The sequence below is a fragment of the Homalodisca vitripennis genome, chromosome 5 (assembly GCF_021130785.1).
Source record: "Homalodisca vitripennis isolate AUS2020 chromosome 5, UT_GWSS_2.1, whole genome shotgun sequence".
Lineage (NCBI taxonomy): Eukaryota > Metazoa > Arthropoda > Insecta > Hemiptera > Cicadellidae > Homalodisca > Homalodisca vitripennis.
Window position 1 is genome coordinate 8,579,010 of NC_060211.1, and position 17,523 is coordinate 8,596,532.

General features: G+C 33.9%; 1 protein-coding gene across 2 annotated transcripts in view; it reads right to left on the bottom strand.

Moving 5' to 3' along the window:
* Positions 1-17,523, bottom strand: part of LOC124361759 (polypeptide N-acetylgalactosaminyltransferase 1-like) — a 65,796-nt gene that overhangs the window by 28,107 nt on the left and 20,166 nt on the right. The window contains exons 6-11 of one of the 2 annotated variants that reach the window (XM_046815724.1): positions 13,664-13,781; positions 11,355-11,540; positions 11,122-11,256; positions 5,621-5,728; positions 3,065-3,193; positions 1,608-2,583 (exon numbers count right to left, since the gene is read on the bottom strand). In XM_046815724.1, the coding sequence (XP_046671680.1) occupies positions 2,422-2,583; positions 3,065-3,193; positions 5,621-5,728; positions 11,122-11,256; positions 11,355-11,540; positions 13,664-13,781 (838 nt within the window). In that variant the 3' untranslated portion in view covers positions 1,608-2,421. Of the gene's footprint in view, positions 1-1,607; positions 2,584-3,064; positions 3,194-5,620; positions 5,729-11,121; positions 11,257-11,354; positions 11,541-13,663; positions 13,782-17,523 lie in introns of those variants that run through there. The other variant, XM_046815725.1, reaches the window with a different exon arrangement.

The window sequence follows — 17,523 nt, forward strand, 5'->3', positions numbered from 1 at the left end:
GGATTTATAAATTTGGTTTGAAACAATATACCTAATCTTTTACCTTAGCAATATTACAAATTGTAAAAACTAAAACTATAGTTCATAACACCGCACCCCACTTCCCCCCTCACCTTGCCACATTGTCATATCAGCTGACTCAGTACGAGGTGACACGATGATGTCTCGTTTTGTTCCGGTTGTTCACAACCGTTTTGTTTTTTGGCGTTCAATATTATTCTGCATGTTTTGATTTTATAATTTTTTGCTCACATTCTGTGCTGTAGTATAAACACGTGTAAATCATGAAGGTGAATTCAGGAAGATAGGTGAGAAGTAAAAAATGAGCAGTAACGATTACTTGATTGTTAGTTCACTCGATTATCTCATCTCTAGTTATTCTTCCGTTACATCAGGCACCAAAGCTTATATTGATATGTCTCGTACTATGTTTTAACATTTATCTTTGCATGGTATTATGCTTTAAAATTTTGTTGTCATGAAAAAGTTGTGTTCTTTGATTGTTTACTACAAAATATTTTAGGTTTATCTAGATAAAATAGTTGCTGCCATAAGTTGTAGATCACTTACATTTCGTGTACTCATTATCTTTATAAAACACACAACTGTTTGAGCACTTAAACTTAATCGCACAAAAATAACCAATGTAATACGGCATAAAAACCGTCATCATCATCATCTACAACAGAACAAGGAACACACAATTACGCAAGTGGAACGAATAAGCTAAGTACATCTGATGAAAAGTGAATTTTATTCTCTTTCACAACTGGGCATATATTAATTGAAGATATTGTTTTGTTTAAGAAAATGGTTTTATAAATAACACAAAGATAAGAATATTTTATTGTTATTAAAATGTCAACTTTTCAAAATTCCGTTGAATCGGACACTGGTCTCCAATTTGTTCAAAGACACGACATTTAAAATATGTGGTAAAAGTTGCACGTATATAAAAAGGAATCTAAAATTACACATCTTTCTCAAATACCATAAAAAAATACAGTAAACTCCCGGTTTTCCAGGAACAGATAACCGTGTTTTGGATTAACCGGGATAAAAAAATTAGGCGACTTTAAAAAAATTCATTGTACTGTATAGTTAATTGAAATTAAAAACAACTAAGCATAATTTTTTGGCAGTTTGATTTCTTTTTAATTTAAATTGAGTTTTAATGATACTAATCTAAATATCAGATAAATAACTGCCATGCAGCATTTGCAGATAAGAGGGGCGATAATATTTAAAAATAAGGTAGCTGTGTAGAGAGCACTCATAATAACAACACACAGACAGACACTTGTTGTAGTCTCCATGCCTGTCTGTGTTTGCCTGTTCACTAGTAGCAAGAAGTGTTTCGATTACAACTATTTTTAGGCCCCCCTCTTTGTTTTCAAGGATTTGAGGAGGATTTTCTGACTGAGCCCAAGGTCATGCAAGGAGAAGTGTTTGTTAGGTTATTTGCAGGGGCAGAAAGACAGTTTCCTTTGGGAAACACTGGTTTTGCAGAAGTTACGTTTGATGATAATAAGGAAGAAAGCTGCTACAAAAACACTAAAAACAATCAAATTCTTTCTACGAAATTATAAGTAATCATAACACATCAGTTAATTTGTAAATATAGTACATTTTTATTAATTCTCATGAGTATTAAATTGTGTAACGTGTTTTTACTATCAAGTAAATAGCCGATACAAATGGATTACAAATGCTCTTATTAGGTAATTTTGATAAAAAAATGTTATTTAGCATTAAATTACTAGTTAACAATTAATTGTTAATGGCTCCCTTTGTTTTGACCGTGTTTTTGGGTTAACGATAGGAGGCTGGCCGTTGGTTGTCACGGACATCAAGAGCTGATTGTACCATAAAACTGGAAATCTTTATCTCTCAATAATTGTTTGCCTAATCTGTCAACAAATAAAATTTACCATTCCTTTATTTAGATTTCCAAAATTGGAATATTTTATTTTTAATACCTATGTTTAATTTTAAATCTCCTATTTTTAATTGACCACCCATTTATTCTATTATAACAGGTGGGACACTACAATGTTATTGCTTAGACGAGAATTTATTTACTGATACTTATTTATACAATTTTATAAAAAAGTAAAAGCAGACACAGCCTATAAGTATTTCTGCCACTAAAATATCTAGTATAAATTCAACACCAACAATGTGTAAAACACACACACGCACACGCACACACACATATATATATATACCATATAGCGCAATATATACAAAAATCTATAAAAACCTTAACAACGTCATAAAACACTATAAAAATATATTAAACAGATCACATTGATTGTGATGTAAAATTGACTTAGAGGATAAACGGCACAATATGACAAGGGTGGACGGCAAACATTGAGCAAACATAGAGTGGAATGTGCGAAGTAGAGAATCGTGCTGCTACATTTCCTTGAATATGTTAGCAGCCTGAGGAGAGTAGTAATCCCAGGACCAGATCTGGGTGGGGCTGTTATTACACTTGCTGGCCTTCAGTGTGTCACCCACCCCCAGCGCCTCTGCATCCAGACACAGCTCCATGGCGTCATTACGCAAGTGACCGTTCTGTAACACACATCCCAGCATTACAAGGTTAGCAGCATCAAGTTATATATCAGCAGCCTGAGGAGAGTAGTAATCCCAGGACCAGATCTTGGTGGGGTTGTTGTTAATAAATATACAATAATATTCAAGTAATACAATTCAAAATAGTTAACAGTAAATAATTTAACGCTAAATAATATTAAAAAAATCTTATATCACAAAGAAATAAATCTGTATATTGAAATAAAGAGAGAATTTAAAATAAAAAAAATATGTATCCAATCATTTTTTTATTTACAAATTGTACCTCATTTATAAAGTTTACTATTTTAATTTTAATAACATTACTGAATAAACAGAGTTACGAAAATATTCTTTCTTTATAATGTCTCTCTACTATTATTCAACTGTTGTTGTAAGTGAATTATAAACTAAACTAACACATATACATTGGAAAATACCTATAGATATCCCTATCCAAGAACGCAATAAATAAACATACCTTGGTCAACCTCCAAATTTGTTTCTTTGAATGTGGTGAGCATTTCTCCATCTTGATCTCATTAGATGATATGATAGTTGCACATGTTTCTTCACGTCTTATCTGTCCATCATTGCTGAGCGAAAACAGCTGAAAATAGAAGTAATATTTATTTTATATTATCAACAAACTAGATGATTTCCAAGCATTGGTGGATAGCAAAATTCAAACTCATAAAAGGGGTTTCAATTTCCTATAAACAAACCAGATGATTTCCAAACATTGGTGGATTGCAAAATTCAAAACTCATAAAAGGGATTTCAATTTCCTATAAACGAACCAGATGATTTCCAAACATTGGTGGATTGCAAAATTCAAACTCATAAAAGGGGTTTCAATTTCCTATAAACAAACCAGATGATTTCCAAACATTGGTGGATAGCAAAATTCAAACTCATAAAAGGGATTTCAATTTCCTATAAACTAACAAATGAACTGAAAGCTTTTCACTAAATGATGTATTTGAAAATACATAAATCTATCACCATGCCGATAAGTAAGTTGTAAAGTTTGAAGATTGTTCTGTAGTTTCTTCAACACTAGCAAGTAACCAATAGATCAACACCACTATTTAATATAAGAAATTATGTGGATCTTGTCAGTGGCTAATACTTCATATCGTACTATGTGTAATTGTAGACTGGATAGGTTACCGCCATTCCTTATTTCATTCTCCGATTGTTATGGCAGTTTCCCATCATGAATGGGTTAAGAACTGGATAATTTGGAATTGGAATGCTCTTATCAGAACATTGTGTGTTTTTTTTTTTTTTTTGTTCTTTTAGGACAAGAAGCTTATAAATTGCACTTAGTCCTGTAAGAACCTTGGCACTGCTTCCAGAGTGACAGGATATTCAGGATGGGTAAGATTAGGGGGTAGGGGCAGCCTGCTATCAAGACCCAGGAGGAAGAATTAGGGCACTAATCTCAAAGTCATGTCCCCCCGGAAGAAGGGAAAGCCAGCTCGGAACCAGCCTCTCCGGTCAAAGCAGGCAGGGGGTGGCACACCCTTGTTGAGGCTAGAAGAACATCTGACACTTAGGGAATGAACTCCACCAACTCCAACAGTCATCTCCCGCAGTAGACTAAACCTATCGAACTGCCCTTGCACCCTAGAATCTCGACATTTGTGGTTAGTGATGTGCCGCTCCTGGACATCCATAGGGTTGCCCAGATTTTAAGTGATACATCGATTTTATATTTGTGTTAGTAAATGTTATGACTGGTGGATCATTTGTAATAAGACTCTGAACAAACTCCAACCTCTCCCACCATTACAGGGGTCATTCCTTTCTTTTGAAAGAGAGCAACATGAAAGTGTGGTCTCCAACTGCCAAAATTCTGGGAATCCAAGCTGTCTACATGAACTTTCCCAGTTTTCTCCCTCCGATTGGTCACAAATCCAGGGGCTCACTGGACTGAGAGTGGGGTATATTTCTCAACACTCAATAAATTGACTGCAGAAACTTTACAAATGATTCAGACAGGCATGTACCCAAAAATATGAAATTAATTAATTTTGTTTTTGAACTTAAGAACAACGAAGCATGTAAATAACAGTTTATTTACATGCTTCATGGTTTCATGGTTCATGACAGTTCATTTTGTGGTTGTTTAAACAAATTTTAGATCATGTAAAAAGAAATTTAAAATTTGAAAAAATTAGGAATTTGTCACCCGTACATAACCTTCCCCCATAAGTCTAATCTGAATAAACACTGTCTTACTTAAGTAATAAATATGTAAGTTAAGAGTAATGGAGGTGAACAATAGTAAAGGAAATCTTTCAGAAAAAGGATTACAAGAAATATATGTGACAGGTTTAGTTAGCTTTCAAGTGTTGTGTTTATGAGGGAAACTTTTAGGAGGCTTGCCCAAGACAGGAAGATATAAATTGTTTATTGATTTTGCATGTGCAGTGTACTTTGTAAATAGGTCAGAAGAGATTACTTGCTACAAACCTTCTTAAGTGTATAATTACTGATAACAATAATGGCACTCTATTTGTACTAATTTGTGCCACTGATAACAATGAGCAGTGATAATAATGAACAGGAACTTGTTCAATAATGAAGTTTGTTAGCTATTTTATTTATAGGAAGTGTTTGTTGGAACTTCTGTTACGATTCAGAAGCAGTTTTGGGGACAAACAGTTATTAATAGACCGTATGTAATTCCTGCAGGTGTGTTTTTGGCAAAACCCTAATTGAGAGAGAAAAGTTTTCTTGATTTAGTCTAGATCTGTTGTTTAAATAATAATACACAATATGGTCATTTTTTTAAATTAACATACGAATATATTATGAGCAAAAATGTTGTAAAATATTTTAAATTTATTTTAACCAAGTTGGGCTGAATATGTGTTCTTTCTCACATAATTTGACGTAAACCATTTAATACAAGACACCTGTAGAACTCAATATTACTACTGTACACTTGACAACGTTTAATGTAACCTTTTCGTTATTTTACGACAAACACAGAAGGATTTTAAACTTGAATAAAAATATTACCTACCTGGCTACTGAAGATGGTTTTATGGCAAGCGTAGACACCTACATTATATTCTGAATCTTCACCATGTTGAAGAGTGTCATAGCATAGATCGGTAGCTTCATTTCTAACCTAAACCAATAATACATCCAATTATAGTACAATACAGTTAAAAAAGTCGTATACATTTGTTTTCTTTATGAGTAAAATTGTCTCAATGGATAAGGCACTAAATAAAATTAAAATTGTGGTAATATTTTTATTTTAGTTGACTATGAATAACTGTCATTAACACATTGATTGCAGCAGATGGACTGGTGTAGGGTAGTCTCATTACAGTAGTAAAAATCACTCGGTCATATAATCGCACTAAAGGTGTTATTTTTTAGATACTTTAAAAAAATTCTAGATCATCTTATATCATAGATCATCAACTATAGGAAGAATATGAAATAAAAATTATTTAAACCTATAGGCTTAACCTTTATAATGTAATAAAAACATTATTTTGTTCCAACTTTATTGGAAAAGTTCTTAGATATTATTGTAGAAATCAATTAAATCTCAAATTTATGTCATAACAACTGCCAGTGGTTTCAAGTTTTCCAGTTCACACAGCTGAGATATTCAGTCATGATGTAAGGAGCCATTTTCAGTCAAGAAATGTTCAATAAGTCCTTAGAAAATCCAAGAGATGGAGATTGTAGTATCGAAAATAAATTTTTACCGTTAAGTAACATTCCTAACTAGACAGCTGTTAAAGTTTCAGCTGTATCGATCTCATAGTTCCATTGTTGTTGGCGATTGAAGTAAAATACTTTGATTTGTCTATAAAAATGGACAAAAGTGAGTTTTGAGCTGTGATTAACACTTTTATTTGAAAGGGTTGATGCTGAAAGAAATCTAAGCTGAGTTGGATGAAGTTCATGGTACATCTGCTCCTGTGTTTGCAGCTGTTTACAATTGGGTGAATAAGTTTAAACGTGGTCGTACATCCACAAAAGATGAATTCAGATCCGGATGCCCTGTGGAAATATCTACCCTGAAATGGTTAACAAATCCACGATATGATTTTGAATGATTGACGAATCAAAGTGTGCGAAATAGTTGAGGCCATAGACTTATCGCAGAGTACAGTGACTTCAATTTTGCATGAAAAATGGGGTGTGAAAAATCTCAGCAAGAAGTCTACCGTATTTACTCACAGTGGAGAATAAACAAAATTGTGTGGCTGCACTGGTGGCCATCTGATTTTAACCCTTATAACGTCACAGACGCTGTATGGCGCATAGACAAACTATCTCCAAACGGCAAAGACGCGGTACGGCGCATCAACACAAAACTGCGTCTATAGCAAATTTAAGTTCCTTTTAAATCCGATCAATGTCACTAACGGTATGCGTCAACCATGTGTGTGGGTTATTGACCTATGTCAAGCGTCAAAATATAGCTGTCGCGTTACATTGTTTGATACAATAGACGCGGTGTCTAGACACTCTCCCCGCCACACGGCACAGACGGCGTACAGCGCGCGTGCTTTTGTTTGCAGTTTGGCTTCAGGTAGTGCGTGTCTAACCATCGCTGAGTCGGTTTCCTTCGTCGTGTTTTCTGTTTATATAAAAGAACACTATTAGGTTAGTTGTATATTTACAATCATGCATTTCTTTTTTTATTTATCACAAGTGTAATTTATATAATTGTCTGGTAATGTTTATAGTTTAGCTAATAAAATTTTGTGTGCCTTTTATTTTGACTTTATTTATATGTACAATTTAATGTCCCATAAATATATGTACGTACAAGATAATTTTAAAATTTTTACTTTTTTATACTTACCATAATTATAGAAAATAAAAATAAAAATGAACTTTACACATTAAAAATTTTTTTTTTTAATATTGTGCTGTTTGCTGGAAGTCGTGAAAAGATATACTGACGTTATAAGGGTTAATCCCATAAGAACAATACTAAACCTTAAAACTTTTCACCTTCATTTCAATTCATAAACTATGGGAGATGACTCATTTTAAAGTTATTATTAATAAAAACTTAAAATAAATTTGGAGGTGTATTATTCATTATATTAAAATTGAGATACCTCACATAATTTCATAAAAAGGGCATACAAATGTTTGGTGTCTAATTTATTCTTATGGGTTAAACTTAAAGTTTAAATTGCATTATACATAGGAACTCATCTAAGTCCATTATTAGTTTACTACAGAAACTTAGATTTTAGTAATGGATGATGAAATATGATTATATATATATGGTCAAATCTAGAAAATACCAACCTAGAAGGCTATACACTAATAGAGAGTTTTTGTCGAGAGCACCACCAAAAAGGGGGAGTGCCGATACTAGTGAAAGATGAACTTAAGAACTACGCTTCTGGACTAGAAAGAAACATACATAGCCAGGAACTTGTATGTGAGCTGTCTGCAATAAAACTGACAATAAAAAAACAAATCACATACATTGTCGGAATCTACAGACCAAACACGAATTTTGACGAAGCCATTGACATCTTATCCAGCGCGCTAGAAACTATACCTACATGGAATAGCCCAGTACTGATAATCGGTGACATCAACATTGACTGCCTTGAGACAAATAGAAACAACAACCAACTCCAAGAGACCCTTAATTCATACAATATCACAAGACATCAACTACCACCTACACGTATCACTCCGAACACTGCAACTTCCATTGATATGGTCTGCTCCAATCAAATTCCCTGCAAACCAACAGTCAATGTCATTAACACCTTCATATCCGACCATACAGGACAACTGGCGACAATGAACAACAACAAGTTCAATCCATTTGACCAAATTATGTATAGTAGACATTTCACTGACAGAAACTTGGAACTGCTTAATAGGTTACTCAAACAGGAGACTTGGAATGACATTCTCAGATTGGAAACGGTAGAAGACACTTATAACACATTCCTAAGAACTCTGACGTATAACATATGGATGTAGCATGCCCACATACTCGAACTCGCAAGAGGAAACCGCAACAGCCAACTGTACTTAACCAAGAGACAATGGAAAAGCGAAATCAGTTCCTAGCTGCACAGGAAAAATATCTGCTTACTGGCTCACATGAAAACAAGGCTAAGGCAACAGAAAAGAAAATGGAATACGAAATTCATCTCAAAAACCAAAGGAAACTTAAGACATCTGAACACATTAATAAAGCAGAAAATAAAAGCAAGGCAATATGGAATATAATTAATAAGGAGAGACACAAAAGTAAAAATGGTAATGAAACGATAAAACTTAACAATAATGGAACTTTAATTTCAGATCCCATAAAGGTAGCAGATAACTTCAATAAATTCTTTGCTAATGTCGCTAATAACACCCTACTACAAGCTACATATGACGGTCACCTAGTTAAACGACCTTCCACTATACACAACATTCAAGACACGCTTACTCTCTCACCGACAACTGAACAGGAAGTTAGGAAAACTATACAGACAATGAAACAGAAAAACTCAGCTGGTTTTGACGACATCTCGACTAAACTTATTAAAGCATGTAAAGATCATCTAATATTACCTCTGACCAACATAATAAATAAGTCATTCGCACAGGGCATCTTCCCAACAAAATTGAAGTTAGCTAAAGTGTACCCTAAACTCAAAAAAGGGGATCCAACACAAGCCAGTAACTATCGGCCAATATCCCTACTGCCTGCAATATCCAAAATTATCGAGAAGATTGTGTTATCAAGACTATTAAACCATCTCAATACTAACAACCTTCTTCCCCAAGAACAACATGGCTTTATGGGAGGTAAATCTACATCAACTGGACTGACAAGCATTGTCGAATATTTAATAAAAGCAATAGACAAAGGAGATACAACAACTGCTATTTTCTTGGATTTTACAAAAGCTTTTGACTGCTTAATAAGCCATGACATGCTAGTGAAAAAGTTGAAGGCTCGGGAGTGGTAGGGAAAACTGCTGACTGGTTTACGAGCTACCTAACGGACAGAATGCAAACGGTAGAAATAAGAAGCACAACACAAGGAGTGACAACAAAAACTACCTCGACACCACTGCCAGTCAGTAGAGGAGTCCCACAAGGCTCAGTTTTGGGCCCCATACTGTATATAATTTTTGTTAGTGACTTCCCTGACTACCTCAGAGAATACTGCTCTATGCTATTGTATGCTGACGATACAGTACTCCTGTTACAAAACAAAAAGCCCACCAGACTGGAAATAGACTCTTATATAGCTATTAATATGGCAATAGAATATTGTCAAGCCAAAGATCTAGTACTGAACAGCACTAAAACTCAGCAACTAATACTTGGACGAAGCAAAGGAGAAGTTTTGGAACTACCAGAGGCTGAAAGAATGCAAAATGTAAAGTACCTTGGACTAGTCATAGAAGAAACTCTCTCCTGGAATGACCAAATAGACCAGCTATGTGGAAAACTCAGTACATCATTGTATGTGCTAAGGAGATTAAAACAAGTTTGTAGTTCAGAAATAATTAAATGTGCATACTACGCTCTCTTTGAAAGCCACCTGAGATATGGTATAGCCATCTGGGGCAGCTCCTCGAAAACTAACACTAACAGGATCATGGTGCTGCAAAAGAAAGCAATCCGCATAATGTCAGGATTAGGACCAATAGATTCATGCAGGGAAGCTTTTAAAAACTTAAATATTCTAACAACAGTTGCCCTATTCATATTAGAAGTAACTGTCCATACCAGTCAACAAAACATACCAAGAAGAGGAGATGTACATTCACACAACACAAGAGCAGCAAACAATTACTCACTTCCCTCTCATAGATTGACTCTATTTGAGAAGCAACCTACTTATAGGGGCGCCAAATTCCTGAACATACTACCGCCTGAAGTTAAAAATCATACTGCAGACAAACAGCAATTCAGAAGGGAACTAACCAGATGGCTCCAAGAACGTCCCTTCTACTCAATTGAAGAATTTCTTAACTGGAGAACTGATAACTTATTTACACTTACACAACCATCGTAAACTTTATTACATGTAAACTTTATGACACCATTCTAATCTTGAAGATTATGAATAAAGAATTTTGTCTATTGTCTATTGTCTATTATGTGATAATTCTATAGTTTATTAATTTGTATTCAACACAGATTTTACCATAAGAAACTCAATATGGAATATGCATGCATCTTAGACTGTATATTGTAAAGTGTTATTTCTTCTGAACACAAGAAAACAAATAAATTTAATTGAATCAACCCCTTTTCCCTTCAAAATTTGAAATGAATATTGTGATAAATTTATCAACTAGGACGAGCATTTTATTATACATAGTTGTATTAAAATAATAATAGGTAAGACAAAAACCTCATTGAATTGAATTTTTAAAGATTAATTTAATACTCAAATCCATAACTTATGTTTTTTGCTAAATCTCAACTTCAAAAATAATCTGTGGTTACACATTTAAAATTAAATCTAATAAAGTTTTCTATACAGAATTACTGTCTACTGACCCTTCCATACGCCTGGACGTTTTCATTGAGAACAAACTTGTCGGGATAAATGTTCTCCAAATACCACTTGAAACTCTTACATTTGAGCCTTTTTCTCAGTTCCTTACGTTGTGACACATCACCGATGTCAATATCCTGGAACGAGAAAATAAGCATATTTAAAACAATGTCTCATACTAAAATACTAAGTTAAAATGAACATAATACTTGTGATCATTAAGCTTTTTAAGTACCTTTAGATCGGGTCGGTGCATATAGAAAAGCTCCTTATAGTCGTCCATCCAGACTTCAACAGTACGAGCGGTGTTGATGCCATGGGTGTCCTTGTGTCCTGGGAATGAGTAAGGGTGAAACGAGCGGAATATGTGGCCCACTCGTGAGCAAGGAATCGTCTCCACAGTTCCTCCACACTGCCATATCTACATAAAACAGAACTTAGGTTTCTCATCATGTCAAGAAATATTCAAGTAAATTTACAAGAATAGCGAATAAGCTAACAATAATTAATAAACTTAGGTGTAAATACAGTCCTAAAATAAACAAGTCATTAATTTATGTTATACATGCCAAAAAACTTAACTTTTGAAAGAAACTTCACAGTTAAATAAAAATGTAAACAGGTGTACAGGTGTAAAGGTGTACAGTGCAACCTCGTTAAGTCGGACCGCTTTATGTCGGATCTCCGGGTAACATGGATCAGTTCAGGAAAAGTTTAAATTAGTTTTTTTCTCATCCACCCAGCCTGCCGAGCATGGAACGGATGTTTGTTTATCAGTAGACTATTTGTATAATTCAATAATTATATGTTTTGCGACTTGTTGTGATAAAGATGCCAATAACAGGGAGAATAATAACGAAAGATACTGAAAATATCGCAGTTATAAGCCAAGAAGAATCAGCATCTCATTTGGGTGAGTTAATACATGATACATTTGAAACTTTTGATGTATATATCGCTTTTGAAACATTTTATGCTAGATTTTTGCAAATGAGAGTTGTAAACGTTTTTACAATAAGCAATTACAAAATAAAATTTTAAAGCCTTGGACGAATGATGGTTATTTAATGAGCTTTTAGTGTTAGAGATTAATTGTTTAAAATAGAAAAGAGGAATCCAAATACAAAAAGTACAGATAATTATTATCTCACCTATCAGCGTAAGCTGAGGGATTGGAATAAGGTTGCCAAATATACATATTAGAATAGACTATTTCGAGATACTGTAAAAGAGACAATGGCAGGTGGTCAATATTACTGCATCTCTTCAAAGAAGACGATATCTGTGGGAATTAGAGGGGTGCCACTTTTATGGTTTATATCATTTATCCATGGAAGGAAGCAGTTAGTCAAAATTAAACATATTAAAAGTGAAATTTTAAACATTAACCCATTGGGGAACTTGTCCGAGCGTCACTCGTTGCGGCCGAGCGGGACTGAATAATCTTACCTGAGCAGCACTTGTGCTCTTTCTAGACACTAACAAACATGCATTTGTTTCTTTTCCCCTAGATCGCAGTTGTGCCCTCGTGCATCCTTATAAGCAATTATTCTGTTTCGATTTGTTATGTTTGCACACTGGAACCACAACTAATAGCTTGTTTTGTTTTGTTGTTGTTTACATTTTGCCATATGCTCAATTTTTGTAACTTCAATGTTCTGCTTACATTCTATGTATCGAGTTCTCAATGTTGTGTTTAACTGTTTATAGTTTTTGAATGAGTTTTTAGTTCCTCCGCTACCTCATGGAACAAGACAATTTGCGTACTTCAGAAGTAGACAGATACTTGGATAGTGGTATTGAGATATCCAAGATACTCAAAGACTGACACAAAAGTGAATTGTAAAAAGTAAATAAATGGTAATTGTATGTAATGTAAATAGTTTATTTTAATTACCATTTTAATAATAACAATTGAATGTAACAAGAGTTTTATCTCATCTGCCAGACAACTAATTCAGGAGCTGGTCATAAAATCGTAAAAAAGTGAAAAAATGTAAGTGAATTTTGATTGTTTTTATTATACTTGATAATTACCTTAAAATTATACAAAATTCTCTTTTTTAACTTCAATTTTTGTTTTGTCAGATCGGCCGCGGTCCCGACTAGTTCGACTTAACGAAGTTGCACTGTATATTTCTTTTTGTAGGACTGGGTCATCTTTTTTTAAAGACAATTTGACAATCAATAATGAAAAATTACACATAAAAATGTAAGTGAAACAATGCAAAATGGCCCATTTGAATTGAACAGTTTTGGATATAACAAATTAAATGTTAAAAGCCTGAAAACTTTCAGGAAATTCATCATCAACATCTGGTTTCATGACATGATTTTTTTCTGGTGGACATTTTCCATTGTTCAGTGACACAAAAATCAATGGTACCTATTCAAAATAAAGAAATATAAGTGTTTTTAGTGGCAGTGCCAATAAAATCGTAACCCATTTGAGCAAACATTTTGTCCTATGTTTATAATTGAGATGTAGGAGATTGTCGTAACAAATGTTCGTAACTTACTAAAAAGCTAACTAATTGATTTTACCCTGAATGACATCTCTAAATTCTCGCCTCCCCAAAGGTCCATCTTGTCATCGTATGATCCTGACTCCCAAAAATAGTCAGCATCAATCGCAAACAGACCTCCGGCCATGGTTGGAGACCTAAAATTAAATAAGACAAAACGTTTATAGTATTTTTTATAGAGAAAAATAAAATCATAATTAGTAAGGCATATTTCTGGTTTATAAATTTCCTAGTTTCTTTTTGATAGTTTTTTCACTCTTCAATATTGTTACTGTTTGTTTTTCTTGTGAGATTTTTTTCAAATATTGAATTTATGTTTCTCAATATCTATATTTCTTCTTGTACTAATTTCTTGGACAAATTACTTACATTGATTAGAGTAATCTTTTTCGAGTTTAAGATATTTTGTAAACCAATGTTTTTTATCTAATGTTTTCTGACTTTAACAACATCAGTTCTAAAATTAAAATAAAAGTACCACATTTGAATGATCTGGTGTTGTATTAACATTTTTCTGGGTTTCTAAACTTAACGCATGTTTTCAATGTTCATAAGATAAAAACCCTAAAGTACCATTGGAAGGAGAGTCTTCTGTTTTCAGAGTCAGAGTTAAGAAAATCAATAAACAATTTAATTATTTAAAGAAACTGTACAATCCAAGACAATAATAAAATTTGGGGTGGCGGCAACCAACAAAATATTTAATTAATTATTGTATTGGAGAATTCACCAAATCAACTGATAGAGAAGATTCATCCATTTATCATGTGGTATCTATGTTGGTCACTTAAATATTTCTTCATACATACTTTACAGCACCTTTTCAATCCTTCAGGACTGGAATTTATAAAGAACCCTCTTTAAAAACGCTAGAATATTCAAGGAACATGCCATTGAAATCTACCGGAGTAGCACTTCTTGTACAGTACATCTCCTGCAGGATTATTATGTTTTTGCCGGTGCTACTTCATTCTATCTTTGTTTTTGATGATGGTGACTTTAAATACACAACATTGCAGTTCTGAAAGTTTGCTTCCTGCTTAGTAAAAATGCTGTAGAAACAGTTTTAATGTTGAAAACAATTTTAAAATGTTACCATTTGAAAAACTCATGGCTTTGAATTGTTTTCTCAATTTGAAAAGGTTTACATGATGGTGCATGACAAACCTCACTCTGAACGACATCAACTTCCTGAATAAAAGTAAAAGTAAAGTAAAGAATGTCTTATTTTACTAGGTAAAATTAAACTCTCTCTAACACTTAAATGTGACTTCTGAACCGCCACCAATGAATAGACAAAAATTTTGAGAAAACTCGGAATTTGACACCTAACAGTAATTGTCTCACACACATTACCTAGTTCCGTGTGATTGTTTTCTTATTTCCATGAGTGAAAAGAAGTATGAAAGACTAGATTTGGCAACATTGATAACATTACGAAAAAACTAGGGAGAAGCTGTCAGATATTACTGAAGATGAATATCAAAAATGTTCTCAACTATTAAATGGACATATGTATCAAGTCCCAAGGAGAATATTTTGGAGGGGAAAAGTGTAGTAAAATACTCAAATTACAGTAATACCTTTAAATAATATACAGCTTTAAAAAATGTCAATTTCTTTTGGGTATCCCCTTGTATATTATTCATTTTTTTAATTATAAAATATGTAGTCCTATACGAATATCTGGTGCCACTATGAACCATTTTGCCTATGTGATACCAACAATACCAACAATCATAATTATAAATATGTTATCTAACGGTATTACGAGGGGGTACCCAAAAGTAACCGGAATTGTATTGCTGGCAGCCGGCAGCGTGTAGTACACATTCCTGCCGCTAGGCGTGTGTCGCGCAACCCATTGCGAGCTCAGTGACCCCAGTTTCCGTTGTCCTAGTGCATTCTGTTCGTTCGTAGTGACTGTTTTCGCTAACCCTGTTTTGTTCTTGTTTTGTTGTTTGTCATGGCAAGTTTAAGTGAACAACGTGCAGCTGTGAAATTTTGTTTTTTACTTGGTAAAAATGCTGCAGAAACTATTTTAATGTTGAATACAGCTTACAAACATGATGCTATGGGGAAACTCAGGTCTACGAGTGGTTTGCTCGATTTAAAAATGGCGACATGTCGATTGAAGACAAACCTCATTCTGGACGTCCATCAACCTCTCGAACGGACGAAAATGTTGAGAAAATTCGTGAACTTGTGCTCACCGACCGTCGACAGACAATTGAGGAACTATCAGAGAGTAGTGGGTTAACTTGGAGCTCGATTCAGCGAATTTTAACAGGAGATTTAGGACTGAAAAGGGTTGCTGCCAAATTTGTTCCTCGACTTCTGACTGACCATCAAAAGGCACATCGAGTTGAAACTTGCCGCCTTCTGAAAGAACATCTCGAAAATTATCCCGATTTTCTGGGAAAGGTAATTACTGGTGATGAATCATGGTGCTATGGTTATGACCCAGAAACGAAGCAACAGTCAAGCCAATGAAAGTCGCCATCTTCACCTCGTCCAAAAAAATGTCGGCAAGTCAAATCAAACATCAAAACCATACCATGTTGATTTGCTTTTTTGATGCTAAAGGCATTGTTCATTCTGAGTTTGTTCCTCCAGGTCAGACTGTCAACCAAACATTTTATTTGGAGATTTTAAGAAGATTGCGCAACAGTGTTTGCCAGAAAAGACCCGATTTGTGGCAGACTGGAGACTGATTCTTCCACCACGACAACGCACCGGCACACAGCCATCTCAGTTAGGCAGTTTTTAGCCAAAAACGGCATGGTTCCGCTGCCCCACGCACCTTACTCGCCTGACCTTGCTCCATGCGACTTTTTTTTATTTCCACACATGAAAAGAGGCTTGAAAGGTCAACGATTTGACAGCGTTGAAGAGGTTAAGAAAAAAACGAAGCTCGAGCTTGCAGCCATTTCTAAAGATGACTACAAAAAATGTTTTGATCAATGGAAATACCGTTGGGACAAGTGTATTAGTTGTAATGGAGATTATTTTGAAGGATATAAGGTCGTATTGTAAAAAATTTGATAATATATAATTTTTATAAAATAATTCCGGTTTTTTTTTGGGTACTCCCTCGTAAGCATTCTGAATAGAGTAAACTCTTAACAATAATAATAACAATTTTTACATTATAATTAATTGAATTATCAATTTGATGAACTGATCAAAATGAGGACATACACTTAAAGATTCATAAGGAATTTATAACTCGAAGCAAAATATATAGCACATTAGTATTCAATTCAAATTAAACATTATTCAAAATTTTTACATAACAAATATGGTGTCAATAAACATAATAACCTAACTTAAATAGTTACAGTGACTTGTACTATTTAGCCAGTGTTGAGTATTAAATTAAATATAGATTAAAATAATACACTTTAAGTATTAAGGTTGTCTGAAAAATTCATCAAAAGAATACAATGACCTGGTAATTAAGTACAGCTTAAGCTTCTTTTTAAAATTCAGATAACTGTTTGCTGATAAAATATCTGTAGGTAAGTTATTATAAAATCTAATGCCTGCAACTGTTGGTTTATTCCTAGTAAATTCTAGTTTCATCTGTGGGGCTGCCAACTGATTCAGGTTTCTTGTTGAATAGTTGTGGAAAGTGCCTAATTTAGGTAAACGGTCTTTAGCCAGCCTTACAGCTAAGACCATTCCATTATATATAGCCCATAAATGGTTTGAATACCTAAGTCTGAAAATATTTGTTTCACTGACTCCTGCCTTTGTAAATTAAGCATAATACGTATAGCTATCTTTTGCAAATTTATATCACTAGTTTCTCCATACAATACAACACAAAAAGAAATATGGGAGTGGATATGAGAGAGTAATAAACCATTTTTAAAG